At 37.0% G+C, this 22,625-nt stretch overlaps 2 protein-coding genes and 1 pseudogene across 5 annotated transcripts; 2 read left to right on the top strand and 1 right to left on the bottom strand.

Annotated features, from left to right (window-relative positions):
• The first annotated feature begins 80 nt into the window (after positions 1-80).
• LOC144653020 (E3 ubiquitin-protein ligase UHRF1-like) lies at positions 81-21,988 on the top strand. 4 transcript variants are annotated; one of them, XM_078512924.1, is made up of 25 exons: positions 81-190; positions 2,043-2,200; positions 3,727-3,918; positions 4,533-4,598; positions 4,983-5,107; positions 9,643-9,721; positions 10,623-10,712; positions 11,005-11,057; positions 11,522-11,604; positions 11,874-11,933; positions 12,322-12,395; positions 13,234-13,346; positions 13,463-13,496; positions 13,713-13,802; positions 15,618-15,725; positions 15,855-15,959; positions 16,374-16,480; positions 16,584-16,671; positions 16,990-17,064; positions 17,738-17,812; positions 18,103-18,165; positions 18,558-18,690; positions 19,081-19,220; positions 19,445-19,543; positions 20,022-21,988. In XM_078512924.1, exons 2-25 carry the CDS (start codon positions 2,048-2,050, stop codon positions 20,166-20,168), a joined length of 2,352 nt encoding a protein of 783 aa, XP_078369050.1. In that variant the 5' UTR covers positions 81-190; positions 2,043-2,047; the 3' UTR covers positions 20,169-21,988. The 4 variants fall into 4 exon arrangements, with proteins under 4 accessions (XP_078369050.1, XP_078369052.1, XP_078369051.1 ...); XM_078512926.1 differs by lacking the exon at positions 81-190 and adding an exon at positions 1,695-1,900; XM_078512925.1 differs by lacking the exon at positions 81-190 and having other exon boundaries at positions 1,983-2,200.
• On the top strand, positions 6,423-7,237 carry LOC144653037 (uncharacterized). Its single transcript, XM_078512948.1, has 2 exons — positions 6,423-6,865; positions 6,984-7,237. Exons 1-2 carry the CDS (start codon positions 6,636-6,638, stop codon positions 7,162-7,164), a joined length of 411 nt encoding a protein of 136 aa, XP_078369074.1. The 5' UTR covers positions 6,423-6,635; the 3' UTR covers positions 7,165-7,237.
• Positions 14,517-14,635, bottom strand: LOC144655750 (5S ribosomal RNA; annotated as a pseudogene).
• Positions 21,989-22,625: the final 637 nt, after the last annotated feature.

The raw sequence follows: 22,625 nt of genomic DNA, 5'->3' as shown, positions 1-22,625 counted from the left end.
GATATTTTATGAATTCTTACACGACGTAAAATATCAGGAGAGCTTCCCGCCAATTTGATCATGTGACTCATTCCCATGTCCCGGATTCGCGCCAATATTCGAGTTTCTTGCAACTCAGCTCACATGCTTGGTTGAGGTCAAATTGATTGCTGTTTTGCAGATTTCGAAGCAGTTTTGAATCATTTCTACGGTAAGGAAAAGTTATTTATTTCTCTCTAGCTTTTAAGCTCGTAAACTTGAGTTTCAGTGACGATCAGTGAACATTTCTGGACATGGAATCTCATGACATGGAGTTGTGTTTGTGCGTGTCAAATATGTCGGCAGACATGTCGGTTGAGCGACCTCGCTTCAACTTCATCTCAAAACAACAAATTAACATAAGCTCAAGCTGAAATGACAAAACTAGTTGAATTTACCTATTCCTGTTGATCGTTTTTCATTGACAAATGTACATTTGCACGATTCTTTACCATTAACGATTTGAAGTAAACCAATTGTGCGAAAATGGATGGTACTTAAATGTACTCTTATGCGCTCACGTGGCCATTTTTAAAAGAGCTTGTGTTCATTTGCGGTGATGTCTCCTGTTACTTTAAAACAACAGAGCTTATCATTCAACTTGTTCATTTCTGACCTTTTAACGGATTAATGTTTCGTCGGCGCGATTCAACCTTGATAATTTATTTTTGCTGTTGAGACCTTTTACAAGAACTTGACTTGTCTCTTGACATTTTGGTACATGTAAGCTGATAAGGGCATGGGTGTAAATTAGATTGCTTCGAGTAAGCTTACCCCAACACGCGATGAAGAAGAATATTCACTTTCCCTCAACAGAAAACGAATATTACATCATTTTGTTGAAGTGTTAATACTTTTGATGGACTCAACCTTGTATGTTACCTCAGTACACCTCCTAGCTTATTTGTCATATTTAATTTCTCTGACTAGCTAAGTTGATAAATAACATAAAGCCTCTTATCTTAAACCGTGTCAACTAGCTCTCTTCCATTTACTGCCTGACTTGGGAGGCCATTTCTTTATGTTCTGTGTTGGCCTATGTCATAAATTATAGTACATAAAAAATAAAGCAAATGTTCCTATTTCAAAATAATTTATTTATTGTTAAACACTGAAGATTCTCTTGTCGACACGAACAGTGACATGTCTTGGGATAAAGTCCAAAATTGAAATTGTTGAGATTGCTGTGGTCAGGAAACTGTCACTTTACACTGATGCAAATCGTGTTTGTGGTGAAATGTATCAGGCATTCATTGGTGTGATTATTGAACCATGCATCATTTGAGAAACTAATGACAAGCTAAGGTTTTCTTGGCAAATTCAACATGCAAATTTTTTTGGAGCGTAGTGAGTATTTCCATAACAGTCATTGTTTATTATACTCGTTTTCCTTGTTCAAATCTTCTACTCCCTGCTTGTAAGGATAATTTCTTGGAGGATGTTCACTGTTACAATTGTAAATTAAATTACAAACAAAGGCACTTTGATTTTGTAGCAGTGTTTCAATCTTCTGATTACCATGGTCACAGTTAAATATATATGTGGAAAGGTCAAGGTTGCAGATTAATATATGTGAATAGGTTCTAGGTACATGATTAATTATTATGCCCTGACTAAATGTTTGAAACATTTTTATTCACCATTATTCATTGGTAACAATAATTGTTTGGTTATTAGTTGATGAATCTGATACGATATTGGATCATTTTGCCTGAGCTTAAGAATTGTAGAGGAACTCTTTTGTTATTTGAAATCATAATTACTGTGTAAATGAAAGGCATTGCAGCCATCTCACATAAGATAAGCTATTTTCGTCCAAAGAGGGTGTGAGTTACAAATTCTACAAGTCAGGAACATTGTATTTGTGTGTCCATCTCTTCAGGTGCTTTAAGATTTTTACAGCTGAATATTAATTTTGATCTGATGAATGAACAAGCAAGCAAATGTTATAAAATCATATTTCTTACATTTAGTTTCCTCTTTTAAGTTTTCTGAGGTGACCGTATGTTCTGTGAATTTTGTAGCCATCATGTGGATCCAAGTCAGGACTATGGATGGGCAAAGAAGCACCCAGGTAGATGGACTGAGTAAACTTACAAAAATTGAAGAGCTGCGCACCAAGCTTGAAGAAGCATTTGATGTACCACCCAATAAACAACGACTGTTCTTCAGAGGCAAACAGGTAAGAATTTAAATGATTTGAGACAGTGAGGTTACGTGATTATTTAGCTGCTGATCCTATATCTGCAATATCGGTAAAAGCTCGATCTAGGCCAGAGCAATCAGTTTTTCAAAAATTATAATCTTCTGCCCTCTTAAAATGTGCTGGCTGCTGGTAATTTTGCCAGTTACAGTTGATTATTTGCTTCTTAGTTTACACTGAATTTTCCCCAGCACCCTACTAGTAGGCAACTGCAAGGTGCACAATCCTTTCTGCAAGAGATACTTGCTGCAGCCTGTTATGTTGCCTACAACTACAAAATAGCCTAAGCTGGCTGAATTTACCAGCTAGCAAATCCTTAAGTTCCCAAAAGAGAATCATAATTTAAGCATCGTGTCACATTGTATGCTGTGTTTTTGAGATTTGGCAGAATGATACATTTGTATGCCAGCTTCCAAGCTACGTATGCAACCACATGATAGAAATTCATTTTGAATGTAGTTTAACATCCCACTCAATTCTGATTCAGTCTTGCATTTTTGCAACTGGTTTTCATGCTTGATCTGAGATAACCCAATTAGCCCAGTTGCACAAGCAGTCTTATTCAGTCTGCAGAACAAACAGGAAATTAGATTTGAATTGCAGCCAGACCATCACTTGAGATCTTAATTGAGAAGATGATTCTGGTTTACTCTTGTCACTAACATCTGTATGTGGGTGGGGGGGGGGGGGGGGGGGGTGTTGATTGGGTGGCTACCAATCCCTCCTTAATTTTCAAATAATAATAACAAAAACTGTACAAGCACTGCCACTGGATAGGTGTAAAAATTGTCATTGTTTTTAGATTACATTCAAAAGTCCTGAATCTGCCCCTCATGAATGTAGCTTAGTTGAGTATGTCAAATGGAAGTCCTGCTGCGGAGATGATGTTCCATCTCCATCGGAATTAGTCTTTCATTTCTGGAATTAATCCTTTAAACCCAGAGTAATCAGTAACAAATTTCTCATCAAAATTTGAGGCCCTGCCAAGGGATCCCATGTCGCTTGTCTTAATTTGAAAAGCACTTCCCGTCGCTGTCGGTAGTTGAATGGAAGGAAAATAATTTGCTTGTCTTTGTTGGAATTTAAGTTTTTCCAAAAAGGTAGTGCCATTTGTCGCAATATTATTTTATGTGCTGTAGCTTCTTTCTGGGCCGCGTCGCTTGTCAGAATTTACCCTGGCAGGGCCTCAAATATTGTTACATGATCCTGAGGAAAAGGTCAAAAATTAGGGTGAGCTGCTGCTAAAGTGGCCAAGGAGAGATCAAAGACAGGATTGTGATTGGAATTACAATGTAGGTACATTGGCTTGTTCCATCCTTGCGTTTTCCCAAAAAGAAATTGATGTTTGAACAAGTTCTCCCAACTAGTTCTATAAGATGTGTATGAAGACCAGTAAGGAGAATCTGTGTGCAGACTGGAATACACATTCCCTGCTCATTGTATCTCAAGTATTGTGGATGCTCCTTGTGAATATCTTTCTCATGCATGTTTAATTGTTATTGTAGCTTGAGGATGGTCACACCTTGTTTGACTACAATGTTGGACTGAATGAGATTGTTCAGTTAATGATCAGGGCAGTAGTGCCACCCACTGACAGCAACAATAATGCCAAGTCAGCACAGAAAGAGGCTAAAAAATCAGTTGAAAAAGAATCAAAGGATTCTCTCATTAATGGGCATGTTTCGAATGGAGATCAGGTATGTTTTCAATAATTATCAAATTAAAGTGATTGTGCATTATTAATAGAAATTTGTTGTAATAATTTCGTAATAATTACCATAAAAATTGGGTAAACAAGCCCTGGGCTTATATTTGTTCAACATTGGTGCTTATAAGAATATTAATACCACAAGATAAAAATCTCTAACGTGACAATACGAAACCCTTAACAAGTCCTCTTCTTCTTTAGTCTTCTTATTTTCTTGCGGAACATAAGTCTGATACCACTGCCTTCAATCTGGTTCTGTTTTGGGTCACTTTCTTGGCAGCAGCCCATGACTGAAATGGATAAAACAAGTCCTACAGTTGTTAAAACAAACATTACTGGTCTCTGAGCATTCTCTAAGCCGAAATAATCTAGTTTATTTTGCAAATGCTATCAATAGTTATCCCAAGTTCTAACATTGCATATCAAACCAGTTTACAAAATTAATAACTACAGTATTTTTGTTTAATTATTAAACCAAAAACAAAATATTTTAAACTGCACCATATATTTTATACCACATGTACAAGTTAATGTACAGTGTACAGGTATTTCACATAGAGTTCTTTGTGTGCTTATTATATTTTGTGAATAATTAACTTAAAGGTGATGGACGATGTAGAGAACCAACCAGGGACATCAGCAGATAAGACCATGAAGAGTCGTTATAAAGTATGTAGTACCAGTATGTTAATTAGTAAGAACACAACCTATAAACAGTTAATGAATGTGATGATAGTCCAGCTTTTATCTCTTATCTTTTCCCTTAGAATTTTACCAATGGAAATGACAATAAGAGGGGGTCTTATATAGGTTTAGGATTTTGTTGTAAGAGAGTTTTGTGGAGTTAAAAAATAATGTAAAGGTCAAATTTTATTACATACGAAATCTTTAAGAATTTCATAAAATATTTTTAAAGCGAAAGTCAATATGGCAGAGTGTGTGTAGATGTATAATGTGAAAACGTTGCCTGATATAAGAACAACTTTGATTACATGAATGTCTACTCAACATCATGTGCACTGTTAAAAGTGATGTGCAGTTTTTTATATTCAGAAAGGTGAAATGATAGATGCAAGGGATCCCAAAATGGGAGCATGGTTTGAAGCCAAGGTAATGGACATTTCTTTGGCAAATGAAAATGACCCAAGTTCCATCCTGTACCATGTGGTTTATGATGGGTAAGATTTACTTTGCAATAATTCTAACTAATATATTGATATTTACAGTGCGAATACTCGAACCGGGACAGTTTGAACAAAGTTAACCAATCGCAGTGATAATTGATAACAATGGATGGCGAACTTTTTCGTTAGCGGACCAACGACGTTTAAGAATTGCAAATAGATGCGGACCTCTCAGGAAACCCTTCTTTCTTTTGATTGGTTAGTTTTGATCCTAAATTTTTAAGAACATCTGAAGGTTCTTACGGTGGTCTTCGAGCTTTCGCGTTACATCTAAATTGTTAGGGCTTGAATTAATTTTCCGCCTTGATCAAGTTCGGTCTTGTGACAAAAATATAGATGAGGTGTTAGCATATAAATTCGAATAAAACAAACCTTAATTGACCTTCACTTTTACAACATTATATGGCTCTAACCAAACTCTGCGTTGTGAAAATCGACTAAACTGCAACGCCTCGAATAATTTTCGCAGTTAGCCTTTCAGCGCTACATGTAGTTCGAGAGAACTTTTGCATTGTGGAATAATATAGAAAACAAACGCAAATCCAAACTAAAGGACTACAAAAGCCTAAACGTTTCAACTGTCACTGCTTACTGAATTCATATTTTGAACACAACATTTTTCTCTTTGAAACTGTAGATCTAAAAGTAGCTAACATCAATATTTGAATGCTTAAAACGCTCAATTATGAAAGGGAGCTCCCAATCTTTCGATTCGCTTAACGGGATTTTGTTTCCTAGCGCTTTCTTTAGCAGTAGCAGGTCCTTATCCAGCGCTGATCTGTCAATATATTTGATTGGATTTTGTTTATGCAGCCACGGCCTCATCACTGAAAAGAAACTTGAAGCCGCTCTCTGCCTTGCACTGCTGAAAAGCTCCAGATCGTTTTTCGCCTTCTCTTCTTTTTTCTCCAAATCCTTTATAAGAGCTTTAAGTTCTTGTAGCTCTTTACTTACTTCTCTCTCAGAGCCTAGTTCCAACCTCTATGCTTAGGTTGAATTTTATTTCTTTTCAAACAAAAGCCTCAAGTGTGGAGGTGCACAGATTTATAAACGGGAAAAAGAACGCTTTGGCATTCAGTTGTTCTACTCTTACACAAAAATCGGAAAGCACGCTCAGTGCACTCAATCATGACTATGACGTAGCCAGAAAAGAAACAATGTTATGCAAAAGATAGGCGTCAGAAGTTTTACCAGTACTCCTCACAGAGTGTAAAATCATGGAATTATGGTATTTTCTTTTTCTTGCAACCTGTGACCTGCGACCTGCGACCTGTGACCTGTGACCTGCGTTTTGTACCAGCCGCGACAAGATAAGTAACGGGTGATACATGTCAGCTTGTCTGGAGGAGCCAATCAGAACAATTTTATTGATTTCAACTTTCTATTTTGGGATGCACTGAATAGGCTTCCAATATTGAAAAACAAACAAGGTGACATGTTTGCACTGACCCATGACAGACTCCAACAAAATCCGTAATCGAAGAGGTCACGATCAAAATCGAAAAATTATTATCTAAGTGGAATGTCTCATTTCGCCGTGCATAACGCAGTTGTAAAAGGACATCATATTTATGGTTATGGCGTCCTTGTTGGAGACATTTATTCTTGCAACTGTGAATTTGATAATACTCGCGACCCGACGGCGGTCGCCGTTTACAGTAATTTGCAGCTCGTTGGGCACGTTCCAGCTGGGTTTTGTAGTGCATTATTCAGGTTGATAAACCAATTCACAGGAAAGTTAGCAGTCTTCTGGTGAGTTTGTAATTTTTCGATATAATTACAGATTTTTATTTAGAAATTTAGTTTCACAGAAACAATTTATTGTTGTCCGTAAGAGTTTACTGATACGCTGCAACTCAATTTCTTTCAGCGAGATAACATCATTACCAGAACCTAGTCGACCACCCTGGCCATTCACCTGGTCTAGAGGAGGAGGAATTGTTCCTTGCAAGTACCACATTTACTGTGCCCCAGAAGATGAAAGCCAAGTTTTACAGATTTTGCAAGCCAAGATATTTTCTATTCCTAACGGTTACATTCAGCTAAACTAGCCCACCATGGGTAGCTGGAAATGTGACTCTTTCTTGCTTTATTTGACAGTCGAGAAACACTGACGAGAGTCTACATGTATACTAAACCTGTAATTTTTTACAATTGATCTGCAATGCATGGACTATACACTCAGCTCAGTAAAATGCAATTCCCTTGCCTGTTTTTCAAATAGAAAACAGAATCTGAGATTAAACTTACAAGACATACCCACAGTTTCTAAAAATACTGACCGAATTACGCGCGCTTATTTGTTCACATGCCAACAAAATAGAGTACTCTGTTTGATTTTCCGCTAGTTCTTGGTGGCGGTTCAAGAAAGCTTTGATTTGCCGGAAGCAAAACTCACAGGTGTTGAAATGCGGCGAATATGGAGGCTGGAACAGTAAATTTTCGCCGCATTCCTCTAACATTTCTCTTAGAACTGGTTCCGTGAGGTGCACATGGTGAAATCCACAGTTATCCATTACAACTGTGTCTCCGCATTCCAGAACAACTGACCCGTCAGCCTTGGTGACGTTCAGTGCTTCTTCGAAGAAAAATAGCAATTCATTTCCCTTAGATGCTCCGTCTATAATGTTTACATATCTATCCCCTGCATTGAGTGCAAAAGATTAATTGTAAAATTAGCGTTCAATGCGTATCTTTGTATTTCAAACGCTGGTTCTCCACGCCGTGCATTTCCGTAACGTCGGTTCATAGTTGTTTTTATGACGCTACTTTCGTCGAAAAAGTAGATTAACGTCGGAGGCAAATCGCTAATTTGATCAAGGAAAAAGTCAGCATGTTCAACGTTTATTGCTGTTCTTGTTTCAAGCGGCACCTGTTGAATCTTTTTCTTCGTCATGATAAGGTCTTGCCTTATACATTTTGCAATCGCCGAATTTGATGGCAGATCAACAGGATGAACAATGCCGTCCAACAAAAGTCGTTGCCGCATTTCAGCTCTACTTATGCTGGGCTTACATAGTTTCTCAATTTCTAAATGTTCAACGACAGCTCCGACCATTTTTGATCGTGGAGGTGTTGCTCTCCTTCTGGGCATAGACAAACTGTTCAAATCATAATCCCTCAAAACGTTTCTAACAAAGTGCCGGCTACTCTTGACCTTAGTCGCGATTAACTGTTGATTCATTCCGGTGTGGTGCAGGTCTAAAACCCGCTCTCGTAACAACTGCGAATGTCGGCGACCATTGTCATATATTCCCCCTTCACGATTCAATCTGAGTTGAATATTTTTGACAAAAGCCATTTTACGGAATATTTTTGCACTCGAAATGAAAACTTTTTTACCGTTTCGAAACAAAACTAAAAATCATTTCAAATTTGGGATCGAAACGAACCAATCAAAAGAAAGAAGGGTTTCCTGAGAGGTCCGCATCTATTTGCAACGTTGCTGAGTTTTCAAATTTTGTTGTAAACTTATTGTTTCAATTCTTAAACGTCATTGGTCCGCTAACGAAAAAGGTTGCCATCCATTGTTATCAATTATCGCTGCGATTGGTTAACTTTGTTCAAACTGTCCCGGTTCGAGTATTCGCACTGTAAGAATTAGATGACGAGCCCGAGTTTTCTATGAGCAAAAAGTCCATGAGTCACTGCCGAGTTGACTATTGCTCATAAAAAACAAGGGTGAGTGGTCTTATTGTTTTTAGTAGAAACTCTTAAATTAGGAAATGCAATCCAAAACAAAAATTTATGTGCTTTCAACCCATAAATCAAGAATAATTGTCCCTTTTAGAGCAACATATGTGCTTGCAATCATTTTCTATTAGCAAATAGACAACAATGGGAGAACCAATCAGACTTGCAGATTTACAATAGAACAGGATTGACTTACTACTAAATACATACCGTAAAATTCTGGTTATAAGCCCCCCTGCTTATAAGCTCTCCCGGTTATAGGCCCATCTACCTGGAAACAAAAAAATACATCCGATTATGAGCTCCCCCGGATATAAGCCCCCCTCTGCCGGATGAAAGCACTGAAAAGGGCTAAATGTTGTTTTGTTATGCAGTTTTAACTTAAAAACATATTTCGATCAACACTCCCATGGCTCGTTTCGAAACATTTTTTTTATTCCGCTTATAAGCCCTCCCGGATATAAGCCCCTCCGCTTATAAGCCCACACAAAACCCCTTATGAAGTTGTATAAGCCCAGGGATTATAACCGGAATTTTACGGTAGTAAAACAGCCGACAGGTATGCAGAAGGAAAGTAAAACAGTTATTTCCCAAAGGTGTCAGAAGAACATGGAGAACTGTTCTCTTTCAGAGTAGTGCAAAGCTTGAGTTGTTTGAGGGAGACCTAGAACACCTGCACCACTTAACCTGGGAATAATGACTAGATTTGTTTTCTTAGTCACTCAACTACATCTATTTGCCCTACATAACCATAATAAGTACACAAATTGGTACATTAAACTATTCTTTCTTTCTCTCTTTCCAATGTAGTCAATGATGTTTTTTTGTCTTTGTAGCTACGAGGAAGATGATATTAACAAGCTTCCAGAGAATTCTCTTAGACCTATAGCAAGAACTGCTCTAACGTGGGATCAGGTAATGCCTCTCTTTAGAGCCAGCACTTTAACATTATCAAAATCCAACACAAACTGTTTCCTGCTAGAGTAATAACTGAAAACTTAAAATAAATAAATGGGAATTTGCAGTGGCATTTCCACAGAGTGGCTTCATTCACCGCTCCTGATCGAATAGGAATTTAGACGTGTTGGTTTTTGTGGAGGGAACAAAACCGGACTAGTTGTCAAAAAATGTTCAACAAGACAAGGAGAACTTAATTATCGGAACCAGTATTGCGATCGGTATTGGACATTTATGAATTAAAACTGTTGTTAAGCCGATCTGGTTTTTTGTAAACTAAATTTTCGGTGACTGTTCTGTTCACCTTCATCAGAGTTCAAAAGTTCGTTTGTGAGTTCAAAAGTTCGTTTGGGAGTTTACAAAAAACCAGATCGGCTTAACAACAGTTTTAATTCATAAACTTAATTATCACTGGCTAATATTGGCCTCATTGAAACAGCCTAGTGGACAGATCAGAGTTGAAGACTTGAAGCTCAGACAACTAGATTTCAATGCCAGCACTTTGACCACTCAGTCATGCGGCAAACTCGTCGGCAAACAAGTCGGCTCATTGCAGTCAGCGGTATTATCTTATGTGAAGTGTCCTTCTTTTAAAATGTTTTGCTTTTGGCAACCAAAATTTTTCTAGTGGCGACCATTTTACAAAAGGAAGTCGCCAAAAGGCAACTTCTGAAAAACTCGAGCTTGGAGCACTGCATAATAGGGAGCTGCATAAGTCTAGCCAGCGATTCACAAAATAATACCCACTAGAGCTCCAACGGATGCCAGGTCTTATTGCAAGCCCTGTGTTAGTGTGTGGTGTTAGTCTGTGTCCATTAAGTCCTGTATAATTTCTGTTTTTCTCTTCTTTTCTGACAAGATTTCAGTTGGACAGGTGGTGATGGCAAATTACAACCCTGATGAACCAGATGAGAGAGGCTACTGGTATGATGTTAAAATCACGAAAAAGGTAAGGAAAAAACCCAGAGTAGAGATACCTTGTAAATCAACTAGTCCAGCAAGACCTGACAAATACAAGTGCCATTGTTTACTACTATTGCCAAAATTTCAACATTCCAAGCAAAGAGACAAAAATTTCAAATTGTGATGCAATGCATGCATAACAGCACAGTCTGCTGTATAATAGTTATTGCGAGGGTGTTAGAGCTCTTTCCCCAAGGACAATGCTGATGTGCCCTGCATGTGCACTGTGTGGTTTGTGTCAAAATTTTATTCCTCCTTTATTCTTGTATTTTTAATAGTATGATGGTCTAACAAGAAATAGTAGAGAGCTGTATGCCAGGTTGCTGTTAGGGTAAGGAATTGCTGGAGCTTTATAATTTTCTTTATTCTTGACCTCTTTGTGTTTGCCAACACTCTGATGACTTTCATCAGGGTTAATGGTTTTATTTCAATCTGTTAATCTGTGATTTGTTAAGTTTTGCAAAAATTAAACACCAAATTTTGGCCTTGAAAAGAAATGGTTATTAATATTTCAACCTGTTTCCTACAATAGATCGGGCGATTTATTCCTGCAAAATTGAAGGTGGGCCATACTTTTTCAAAAAAAAAAAAATTCACCACATCTAAACCACAAAAATAAAGACAATGGGGATACACTGATACATGAATATTTTGGTTGGGAGGTAGGGGCAGTATGAGTTTGTGGAGGGTACAAATCAATAAATTATGATGCAACATCTTATAATTTAGCTCAGGAAACAATGCCACATGCAGAGCAGTCATTAACATAGCTTTTGTTCCATTTCTTGTTAATAGAACTGACACAGAAGATACAGTCGCTCAGGAATGTAGACTTAAATTCATAGACAAAGAGATATTCAAGATTGAAAGTCCTCCAGGTAATGATTTTTAAATTCTAAATGTAAGTTGTTTATAGTCCGTCTGTTAGTGTCAGTTTTAATGTTAACAGGACTTGGGTCCCTGTAAGTTGTTAGAAATTTTTTTTTTGTGTTCTAGTGATATCTCAAGTCAGTGATAAAATAATTATCAACTTTCCAAGGAGAGACCTGGCACAGACATTACTTGTAGTCTCAGAGACTGGACATACATTTTTTTTTAATTTCAGTGTAGTGTGAATTCAATCAATTTCTCTTTGTTTCACGTGCAGATCCAAGCAGTTCAGAAGAACCTTCAAGCTCAGTAAATGGGATATCTTCACCAGCTAAAAGTATGTACAGTTTTGTTTCACAAATAGCAAGAGCAGAGGAAAACCAGTTTAGAGTTTGTAACATACATGTAAGAACAACTAACAGGAAACAACACTTGTAACAAATCCTTTTGATCATGTACATGTATTGGCCCAAAAGGGGAGCAGTAATTATTATAAAAAAAAATTATGGAGCGGTTAAAAAAATTAATACATGTCTTGTCGCAGTGAACTGTGCAATCAATCAATCAATCAATTAATCAAACAATCAGTCAATTATATGCCTTTTTCAAACTACTATTAAAAGCTTATTTAAGTTACAGAGTCGATTGATCTCAGGCAGGAGCTCTTGGCAATTCTTTTAGGGCTGCTAATTGTTCTGAAAATGATTTTTTTTGTCAATACAAAGGACAAGTAAAACCTGACTGCAGTTACTGTAAAGATAATCCAAAGAAATCATGCAAACATTGTGCATGCCATAAGGTACAGATATAAGTTGTATTCTAAAATGTAATTCTTTCTGACTTTTAAATATTAATAATATCATTAAAGATTGAACTGTAACTAGGATATAACATAATAAAAATGTAAAAAGCAATTCTCTGGTTAAAAAGTTTAAGAAAAATATTAGCTTTTGGCTATTATACTATAGCCTTTAATGAAGGCTATAGTATAATAGCGGAAAGCTTATATTTTTCTTAAACTTTTTAACCAGAGAACGCTTTTTACATTTTTATTGTTATTAATATCAGACATTATTTGAGAATAAAGGCACAGTGATCTATTGGTTATTGCCTAGGACTTAAGGTCAGTCATGCCCAAACTTAAAGACCAGACATATCTTGTCCGAGGCAGGCTTTTAGCCAGGTGGGAGACCAGGAGTCCTATGGACGGCCACTTTTCAGAGAAAATTAATATGAATAACTGTATGCAGAGGTTTTTTTTTAGCAAATTTGGAAATCTTTAGACACCTTTGCGCTCATAACTGCAGAAAAACACCTTGCATGCTCCTCAGGCCCTCCTATGGGGACAAAGTCAGGCCTTATAAAAATTTTGGACTCCCACTTTCTAAATCCTGGCTAAAAGCCTTGTCCAAGGTGCTTTACCCTTGCCTTAACCCCCACCCCACCCAGGAGTACAGTTTGGTGCAGGTACTCATTTATATATGGGGAGAGAGGGTCAGGGTGGTGCGTTGCACTGTAAGAGTAAAGTGTCATGACAAAAACACAAAACAAGTTCACATGCTTGTTTGGACCAAAATCTTTTAAACCAGACTGTGATTACTGCATGGTTAATTCATATTTTGATTTCTATATTATAGTGCGGTGGCAAAGAAAACCCAGGTGACCAGCTCCTTTGTGATGAATGTGACTTGGCTTATCACATCTATTGTTTAAATCCACCGCTAACTAAAATCCCTGATGATGATGAATGGTAGGTGTTGTTTGATGTCACTGGAACAATGTTTGATTGCTTGACATTGTCAGTGGATGAATAAAGCTTGTACTCTTTGAGTAGTCCAATCATTTATCATGAAATGTTCTTTGCAGGTATTGCCCTCTTTGTAAGAATGATACATCAGAGGTGAGGTTAACTTTAAATCTGGCAATTTTTCCAGAGTGTGAATTCAATTTTCAAGAACAAAATTTTCTAACCTTTTAAGGGTTCTTTTAAAAAAATTCTGGAATGGCTGATAATTTTGTCCAGTTCCATTAATTTTTTTATAAAAAAAAGTATAAAAAAAGAGCAGCTGTATTATTTGGTTTAAGTTTATTTTGTTTTTGTGTGTGTGTTTGTTAGGTTATCCATGCTGGAGAGAAATTAAGAGAAAGTAAGAAAAAACAGAAGATGGCATCATCAAATTCAACTACAAACAGGGACTGGGGAAAGGTCAGTCTGGAATTTTTCAGAAATGTTACTGGCTGGAATGGAGCGATTTTCACTTGAGTGTTGAAAGATTAACAATTAAAATACACAAGATTAAATGTTAGAGATTAACAACACTACTACAACTACCACCACCGCCACAGTTGCTTAATAAAAATGCGGGTGACCCTATTCGGCGGAATGGCGGAATGACGGAACGGCACGACGGAATGGCGGAATGGCGGAATATTCTAAAACGCGGAATGACGGAATGTCCTAAAATGCGGAATGACGGAAATTCTAAAACGCGGAATTAAACATTAAAAAAAGAGGCGACAACAGTGACAAAAGCAAACAAACAAAAGTAAAATTATAACTGCTAACTTTCTCAGACGGCTAAGAATGATTCAGGTACTTTAACTTGTGGATATTCGTTGCCGTGACAGAAAAACCAACTTGTTTACAGCGGCTGCTAGCCGTAGAAAACCAGTAAGTTTATCCCATAAACGAAGGGAGGGTTCTTTATATATCTTCTTCATCCTTCGAGGACGTCGATCTCGAGCCAGGATTTTGAGGTAAGATACTCGAGTGATCGAGTGAGGATTTCGTTAATTTACCGAATTCTCGTCCCGCTTGAGACAATGAAACGTATAAAGCCGAAGTACGCTAACGAAGCAGTTCGAAAAAAAACGAAAGGGCCTGAAATTTACTCAGTTCGTACTGAGAAATTAAAAAAAGGAAACCCACAACAAGGGGTTTTTAGATGGTCACCCATCCAAGTACTAACCCCGCCCAACAGGGCTTAACTTTGGCGATCGGATGAGAACCGCTGCTTTCCATGTGGTATCAGAAAGAGCGCGTAAATCAGCTTATAACAGTATAAATCCAGTTAAATCATCAGGTATTTCTGTTCTTTATTTGCATGACTCTTGTAACTCTTTGCTTTGTCTGGGACTGATACCTAGGAAAGCACTGGTTCTCTTCTGGTCGCCAAAGTTAAGCCCTGTTGGGCGGGGTTAGTACTTAGATGGGTGACCATCTGGAAATCCTTTGTTGTGGGTTTCCTTTTTTAATTTCTTAGTACGAACTGAGTAAATTTCAGGCCCTTTCGGGTTTTTTTCGAACTGCTTCGTTAGCGTACTTCGGCTTTATATGTTTCATTGTCTCAAGCGGGACGAGAATTCGGTAAATTAACGAAATCCTCACTTGATCACTTGAGTATCTTACCTCGAAATCCTGGCTCGAGATCGACGTCCTCGAAGGATGAAGAAGATATATAAAGAACCCTCCCTTCGTTTATGGGATAAACTTACTGGTTTTCTACGGCTAGCAGCCGCTGTAAACAAGTTGGTTTTTCTGTCACGGCAACGAATATCCACAAGTTAAAGTACCTGAATCATTCTTAGCCGTCTGAGAAAGTTAGCAGTTATAATTTTACTTTTGTTTGTTTGCTTTTGTCACTGTTGTTGCCTCTTTTTTTAATGTTTCACAATTCCGCGTTTTAGAATATTCCGCCATTCCGTCGTGCCGTTCCGTCATTCCGCCATTTCGCCGAATAGGGTCACCCTAAAAATGCCTAGCTTGTAGACATACTAAAAACTTAAACGTTTCATTTCATTTTAACTAATATAAACACTAGTTGATTACAAAGAGTACCAAAACATTTGCAATTTATAAAATAAACAACAACTCAGAATTGGATTTATATTGGAGTAAATCACATATTTTGTTGTAAACTAGAATTTCCCTGATTTTTCAAAATCGTGGAAGGACACTACATGAATATTACATAATTGTATTTTTTTGACTACTAACATTGGTGTGTGTTGTGATTTCCAGGGTATGGCATGTGTTGGTCGGACAAAGGTTTGTTCTATTGTACCTCCAAACCATTTTGGTCCTATTCCTGGTGTTCCTGTAGGCTCTGCTTGGAAGTTCAGAGTTCAGGTTTGTCTTTCAAGTTCTTTAACTTATCATTATTTCAGTCCTCTCCTTTGTAAATGCATTTGGTAGTTGTTACTCTTTGGTAATGTTATGTATTAAGACCTGCAGTGTTAATGTTTTGATCATTAATAGGTGAGCGAAGCTGGAATACATCGTCCACATGTCAGTGGTATTCATGGTCGAGATGGTGATGGAGCATACTCTATTGTGCTAGCTGGTGGATATGAAGATGACTTGGTGAGTTAACAGACCTCAGGCATGCAGTGTTTGCACAGAACTAAGTAAATTATATACTGCAGAAAGTTACAAGCTTGAATGAGTGAATTTAGATTAAGAACAACCCCCCCCCCTCCCCATTTCAATGATGGGGAAAAAAGGCACATTTTGGATTTAGCATGAATTCATCATTGATTCTGGGGGGGGGGGAAGCAGGGGGGATCATTTCTCTTTCCGTCCAAGATTGTATTAGAATTGAAGGCGCGCAATGCATGTAGAGAGCTAGATAAATTATCTAGCATCATAGGTCCTCAAGCGTGCAGAGAGCTAGATAAATTTTTATCATCATAGGCCTACAATGCATGGCGATAGCTTAATAATTTAGTATCAAGCTGGTAAGTATGAGGCCACTTAAGCATCAGTCTTTTCTCTTAGGACAATGGAGATGAATTCTTCTACACTGGCAGTGGGGGTCGAGATCTTTCTGGAAACAAAAGAACAGCAGAACAGTCATGTGATCAGACATTAACAAAGATGAACAGGTAAGAGCTGACTAGGGACTTGCCATTCTTTTCTTGTTCTAAAGTGAATTAATGATTTATAACAGTGAAAGTGTTGTTTTAATGGACAATGTATTTTTTTCAGAGCACTAGCAAAAAATTGTGCAGCTCCGTTAAATGACAAAGAAGGAGGAGAAGCCAAGAACTGGAAAGAAGGAAAAGCTGTGAGAGTGGTATGTATCCATTTTTTTTAGTCAAGTTAAATGCAAGATTTTGTTAAATTGATATAAAACGGACCCAAATTCTGTATGAAGCACGAAAGTTGATTATCAACTCAAAGTTGACAAAGTAAAGTAAACTGCCAAATCGAATATAGAAAGTATATTTTTAGTGATAACATCAAAGCACAAAAAATTAATTATGTAAATCACTTGGACAATTCTCTATCCAACCATAATTACTTTTTTGCCCTGAATGTTCTAAAGCCCCTTGTTACTTATCCTTGTAGTGCCCAGAATGTACATTTCACTCTTTTATTTATCACATTACAGGTTAGAAGCTCCAAGCTGGCCAAACATTCAATATATGCACCGACTGATGGAAACAGATATGATGGTATATACAAGGTGGGCAAATCTTATATGTTCATTTAAAGATTACTAGAGATGCAACCTAAAAAACCCTAATCCAGGAGATTACTAACTTTCCCTGAAGGTACCTTGTGGTTGACTCCAGAAATGGCAGACCAAAAAACCTCTCCTGATTGAACCACAAAAATATGCTTATAATATCCAAAATGTACCCCCAAAGTACAGTGTAGGCCAAAACATGTGTGAAAATATGTATTTTAAACAGAGATTGGACAGGTCATCCATGAGACTTGGAGATTTGTATGATACTAGGGGGACTCCCAGATGATTTGGGAGATTTTCAATTGGTGGATTATTGTGTGATCATTTTGATATAAAATAATATTTAATATTTGTCCAACTTAAACTATGTTAAATGTTTTCCTCTGTCAGTATTACCAAAAGTCTTGATCATGAGGGATACTGAAATCTTGGCAAGATTTTGGTCAATCATTCTTAAAAAAATATCTGAGGGTATACCTTGAGAAAAGATTTTTTCATACTGAAATACTGACAGTGTTACATTCTATCAGAACATAAGATTTTGTAAAAAAAAGGTTCCCTATGATTAAGCAATAACAGTGTTTTAGAATTACTGGTATAATTTTATGGTAATGCTTGTTTGACTTTTCCTATAACTCAGACAGATAATCTGTAATGTATTTAACAGGTTGTTAAATACTGGCCAGAGAAGGGTAAATCAGGATTTATTGTATGGAGATACCTGCTACGCAGAGATGATGAGGTATTGTAATCTTACATGAATTGCTAAAAAAGTAGAAGAAATTTTGTGAGATTTTAGTCATTTAGTACCTAACCTTAAATCAGTTAAAAAATAATAGTTGCATCAAATTTTGTCTCCTAAAGTACTTAATTTAATTTGGCTCTTATAAAAGCATGCATGTGGTAGACTAACTGCGCAAACTCTTACACTATTTGTTAGTACATTTTTGCATAGCAGTAAAGTTCTGTAATTCACAAAAATAAATGCCAATCTATAGTTTGATTTCTGCCTGATTTAAATCTTTTGTTTAGACACCCGCACCATGGACAAAGGAGGGAAAGAAATTAATACAAGAGCTAGGCTTAAAGATGGTGGTAAGGGAACATTAAAGCATTTTTTTCTTTGTATGGGTTATTCTCCCATTGACGTCACGCACACATTGCCAGGCTGCTAAGTTACTCCAAAATGGCAGTGGCCGGTTCTCAATTTTTGGACTTCCTCAGACAAAGATTTCGTAAGGTTTGAACACTCTTTGGAAGCTGAAATTTTGGTGAATAACATATCTTGTATTTTCTTTTTGTTGGCATGAACAAAAAAGAAGTGTCATTTTGGAATGAACTTCTCCTTTAAATAAAGAAGCTGTTTATTACTTTTTGATAGTTATTTTCTGGTTTAGTAAATGAAAGGCATTTAATATAATGCCTTGGTATTCCCTACATTTTATTAAAACTGATTTTGACTTTTTGTGGTTAATAAATTTGCCTAGTACCCTGAAGGATTTTTGGAGGCACAGGCCAAGAAAGAGGAGGAAAAAAAGAAACAGGAAAAAGAAAAAGAGCAGGACAAGGAAGCAGGGAAAGGAAAAGGAAAAGGAAAGGGGAAGAGAAAACGAGATGAAGGTTGGTTAAACTTTATACTGGGTTCGTACGGGTCCTGGAAAGTCCTAGAATTTTATTGTGGCACTTTTGGGGACAGGAAAGTCCTGGAAAAAAAAAAAACTACTGGTATGAATTCTCAGAACTAACATTATAAGGAATGTATGGCAAACAGTAAGGAGAAATAATAATATTATTGAGATCTAGGAAGTGAAAGGGTTAATGTGAATTTTGGGAGTCCTGGAATAATCAATCTGAGTCCTTGAAAAGTATTGGCAAAGTACTGGAAAATTGTTTGTGAAAGGACAATAGGGTAAGAACCCTGTTCATATCAGTGAAAGCAAATTTGTATGTTAATTGACCATGCATGTTAATTACTGTATTATAAATTATACTAATGATTGTTTTTTTAAGATGCGCAAAGTCCAGCTAAGTCACCTCCACCCAAGAAAAGGAGTTACAAATTACCAGATAAGACGAAGGAATTGCTTGATGCTGATACAGCGAATGCAAAGCTCTGGAGTGAAGTGACAACTGGATTACACGATTACCCGGTATTTGTTTTATAATTAAGTACATAATGGGTGTACATTACGTTGTCTCCAGAAAATTGAAATCAAATAAGCAAAGCTTAGACTGGAGTCTGTTTTCCTGTGAATTGTAGTGGTGTACGACTAGACAGGACTTTTTTCGAGCCCTGTTTATCATTTGATTGTGTCAAAGTAAATGTGTTCACAATAAAATTATGCAAATTAAGTATTTTTTTATCCATCTGTAGACATTTGTTCAAAAAGTGGAAGAGACTTTTACATGCATTTGCTGTCAGGATGTTGTTTGTCAGCCTGTAACCACAAAATGTCTTCATAATATCTGCAAGGTGAGCTTCAAATTACTGTAAAATTTCTTAGTACCCTGTAATTCACATACAGTCAACTCTCCTTAAAACAGACACCGCCAGGACCGGCTCCAACTGTCAATCTTAGAGAGGTGTCTGTCTAATAGGGAGTTTAGTTACAGTAGAATGACTGAAAACTGGCAGGGATGGGACCAACACCATTTTATAGAGGTGTCCATTAAGAGGGAGTTGACTGTATTATTTTTAAAAAGAGGTAAAAATCATATATGTACAAGGCTAAAATCTACAAATTATACATGTTTTATAAACAACCTACCCAGCCGTAACATTTTCGACTATTGTCAACATCAGTGGTAGAAAGCCATTCGTGGTTTTGCATGATTTTATACCTAAGTTATTTGTGAATGGAACAACTATTCAACACAGCACTAGATATACTGTAAACTATGTCACGTGTTATAAGTTTATGTATAATTATTTCTTATCTTTTTTAACACAGACTTGTCTTCAACGCTCATTTAAAGCAGAAGTTTACTGTTGTCCAGCCTGCCGTACTGAGCTTGGGAAGAACTACAAACTAACAGTTAACACTTTGTTGGATGCAGCTCTTAATCATTTGTTCCCAGGTTACACCAAGGGACGGTGACGTTATGTACTGCTGTCTAGGTTACATAGCTTTCAATTTAGTGTGTTTGCTGCATAATTATATGCATAATAACAACTTGTATTTCAATAGTAGGATTTAAGGGATTGCTCATATGTCCATATTTACATACACACATTGCATAGTGTAGTAGGATTTACTGCGTCTTTCAATAACATGAAAACTCTGAAGTTCAAAACCCAACTAACGATTGCATTTTTAGCTGATGTCAATCTTAATTAAGGTGACAGCCAATGAACTAAGAAAAACAAAACAAAAAAATGGATTGAAGTCTACCAATCAAAACTGACAGACGTGACCTTTTGAACCAATTGAAGCGAACCTCTGTAGCCTGAGAGGTCTGCTTAGACAATTGCAATTTGGTGACTTAGTAGAGTTTGTGTCCTATTGAAAATTAAGGCTCAATAAGGGGTGTGTGCTTCAAGAATAATCCTGTTATGTTAAAGTTTGTCAACGGCCTGTAATGTATCTGTTGCATTATGAAGTTGCTCACAAGATTAAAACTAGAAGTATATTTATTATGTAAATATATAAATGGGGAGAAGTAAACTTTTCAGTTGCCCTAGAAGTGATTTGTTTAGTGTGTAAAAGTAAGACGTTTGGGTTCTTAGGAACCCTTTCAGAAAAGCGGTCCCTATAAAAAATTTTCAAGCTGTGGATAGGATAACACATCATCATTAACTGGATGATCTGGATTTTCCCCAATTTCACAGTGTTTTTCTTTCAGAGATATGATGTACAAAACTCACATTTAGTTGCATAGAAATGGGACCACTTTTAAGCCCTTTTTTCTTTATGCTTGAGAGAAAGTTTCTGAAAAAGTGATTAAAATTATTTTTAACAACAAATCCAGTCTGACAGGACCACACTGAAACTTTTGGTTTCATTAAACTTTTCTTCCATTTGTTGTTATAATTTATCAGAGCTTGATTTACTTGTATCAATGGCTTTTAACATTGCAGTGCACTATTATCACAGTTTAGGGGGCTGTCACCCACTTACTTCCAGGGCACTTAAGGGAGGGGGAGTGGCTTTATAGACAATTCATGTATTTTATTGCCAACCCAGTTGGAACAGTATGTTATAGTTTAATATTTTCCTACGAAAATCACCAAACTTTGGAATGGGCACAAATTTTCATACCACTGGCCCGAGTCAGTAGAAGAGCAATTCAACAAAAGTTCAGTAAAAGAAATGATCTCTGTTTCCTTTAAGCGGAGATGCAGCAAGTGAGCTACAGGAATTTTCTTGAATTTGTCAACAAAAGTGGGTGGGGCAGCGATATAAAAATCCTGGCCCACTCCACAGTTTGGTGATTTTCGTAGCACACAAACATACAATTGTTAATTCCTTAAGAAACACTCATTACATATTTACTTTTAGCTAGAGATAACAGAATCTGTCTTTCTTCAGGACCCAGCTCTTTCATTTGGCTCAGCTGCAAAAATTCTATATTTTCTGATATCATGCATAACATTTATTCACCCATGTATTGTCTCTAATTGGTTAAAATTGAATGCTGTAACAACCTGCTGGGCGCTACACAGGTGGTGTTGCGCATGCTATCTGAATGGCATTTTTTTTAGCTTGGATGTCTCTCATTTGGTAGTGACAGCAGTGAGGCTCCTCAAGAAAAGCATCTGTTTTTGAAGCTAGTATAGAAATATGTTAGAAAAACAAAACTTAGGAAAAGTTAAAACTAATTTCTGACTTGTTCTTGTGGATCGTTTTTCACAGTTTTTGAATTAGTGATGTACATTATATTGATATTGCAGTTTTAATAAAATACTTTCTATTCTCAACTGTCCTCAAATGGATAGAGTTCCCTGTGGTTTATTTTGTTAAGGTACAAGTAACCAGGTGCGCATTCAGACCAGTTTTTACAGAAATCAGAGAAATCGGTCTACCCCTTGTCCAAGTGACTCCAAACACAGAAATGACACTGGGGAGTCAATATCTAAACGTTTTCCCATGGGAGCATACCCCTGGACCCCAACAAGGCTCATTCCTTTCATGCCCGTGTTATTTAGGGGTGTCAAATGATAAATGCGAGACTTTGCAAGATGGGGAGACTGACATCTTGTGCGAGCCCGAGACCTTTTAAGCCTTACAAAAGAAATCAAGACTCCGTCAAGGTGTCAAAGCAAAATTTAAGAGGACGAGACCCCTGAAATTTAGCTAAAATTTTTCGAGACATGCAATTTTTGAAGGACCATTTACCATCCCTTTATCTGAAAACAGTCATGATTTTTCCTGGATCAGTGACATATAACGAGGAGAAGTAGGGAAGACCATAAAATTCCAATAAGCCTTCTGTCAGAAAATAAGAACACAGCTTTGATGCCAAAATATTTTCAATAACCCCCTCCCCCAGTGAAGCCCCTGGGTTCTTGTAGGTAGTTTACCTTTATATACGCCCTAGTGTGTACCATGAGAAAG

The sequence above is a fragment of the Oculina patagonica genome, chromosome 5 (assembly GCF_052425735.1).
Source record: "Oculina patagonica isolate OP01 chromosome 5, crgOcupat, whole genome shotgun sequence".
Lineage (NCBI taxonomy): Eukaryota > Metazoa > Cnidaria > Anthozoa > Scleractinia > Oculinidae > Oculina > Oculina patagonica.
This window is presented reverse-complemented; position numbering and strand designations above follow the sequence as displayed.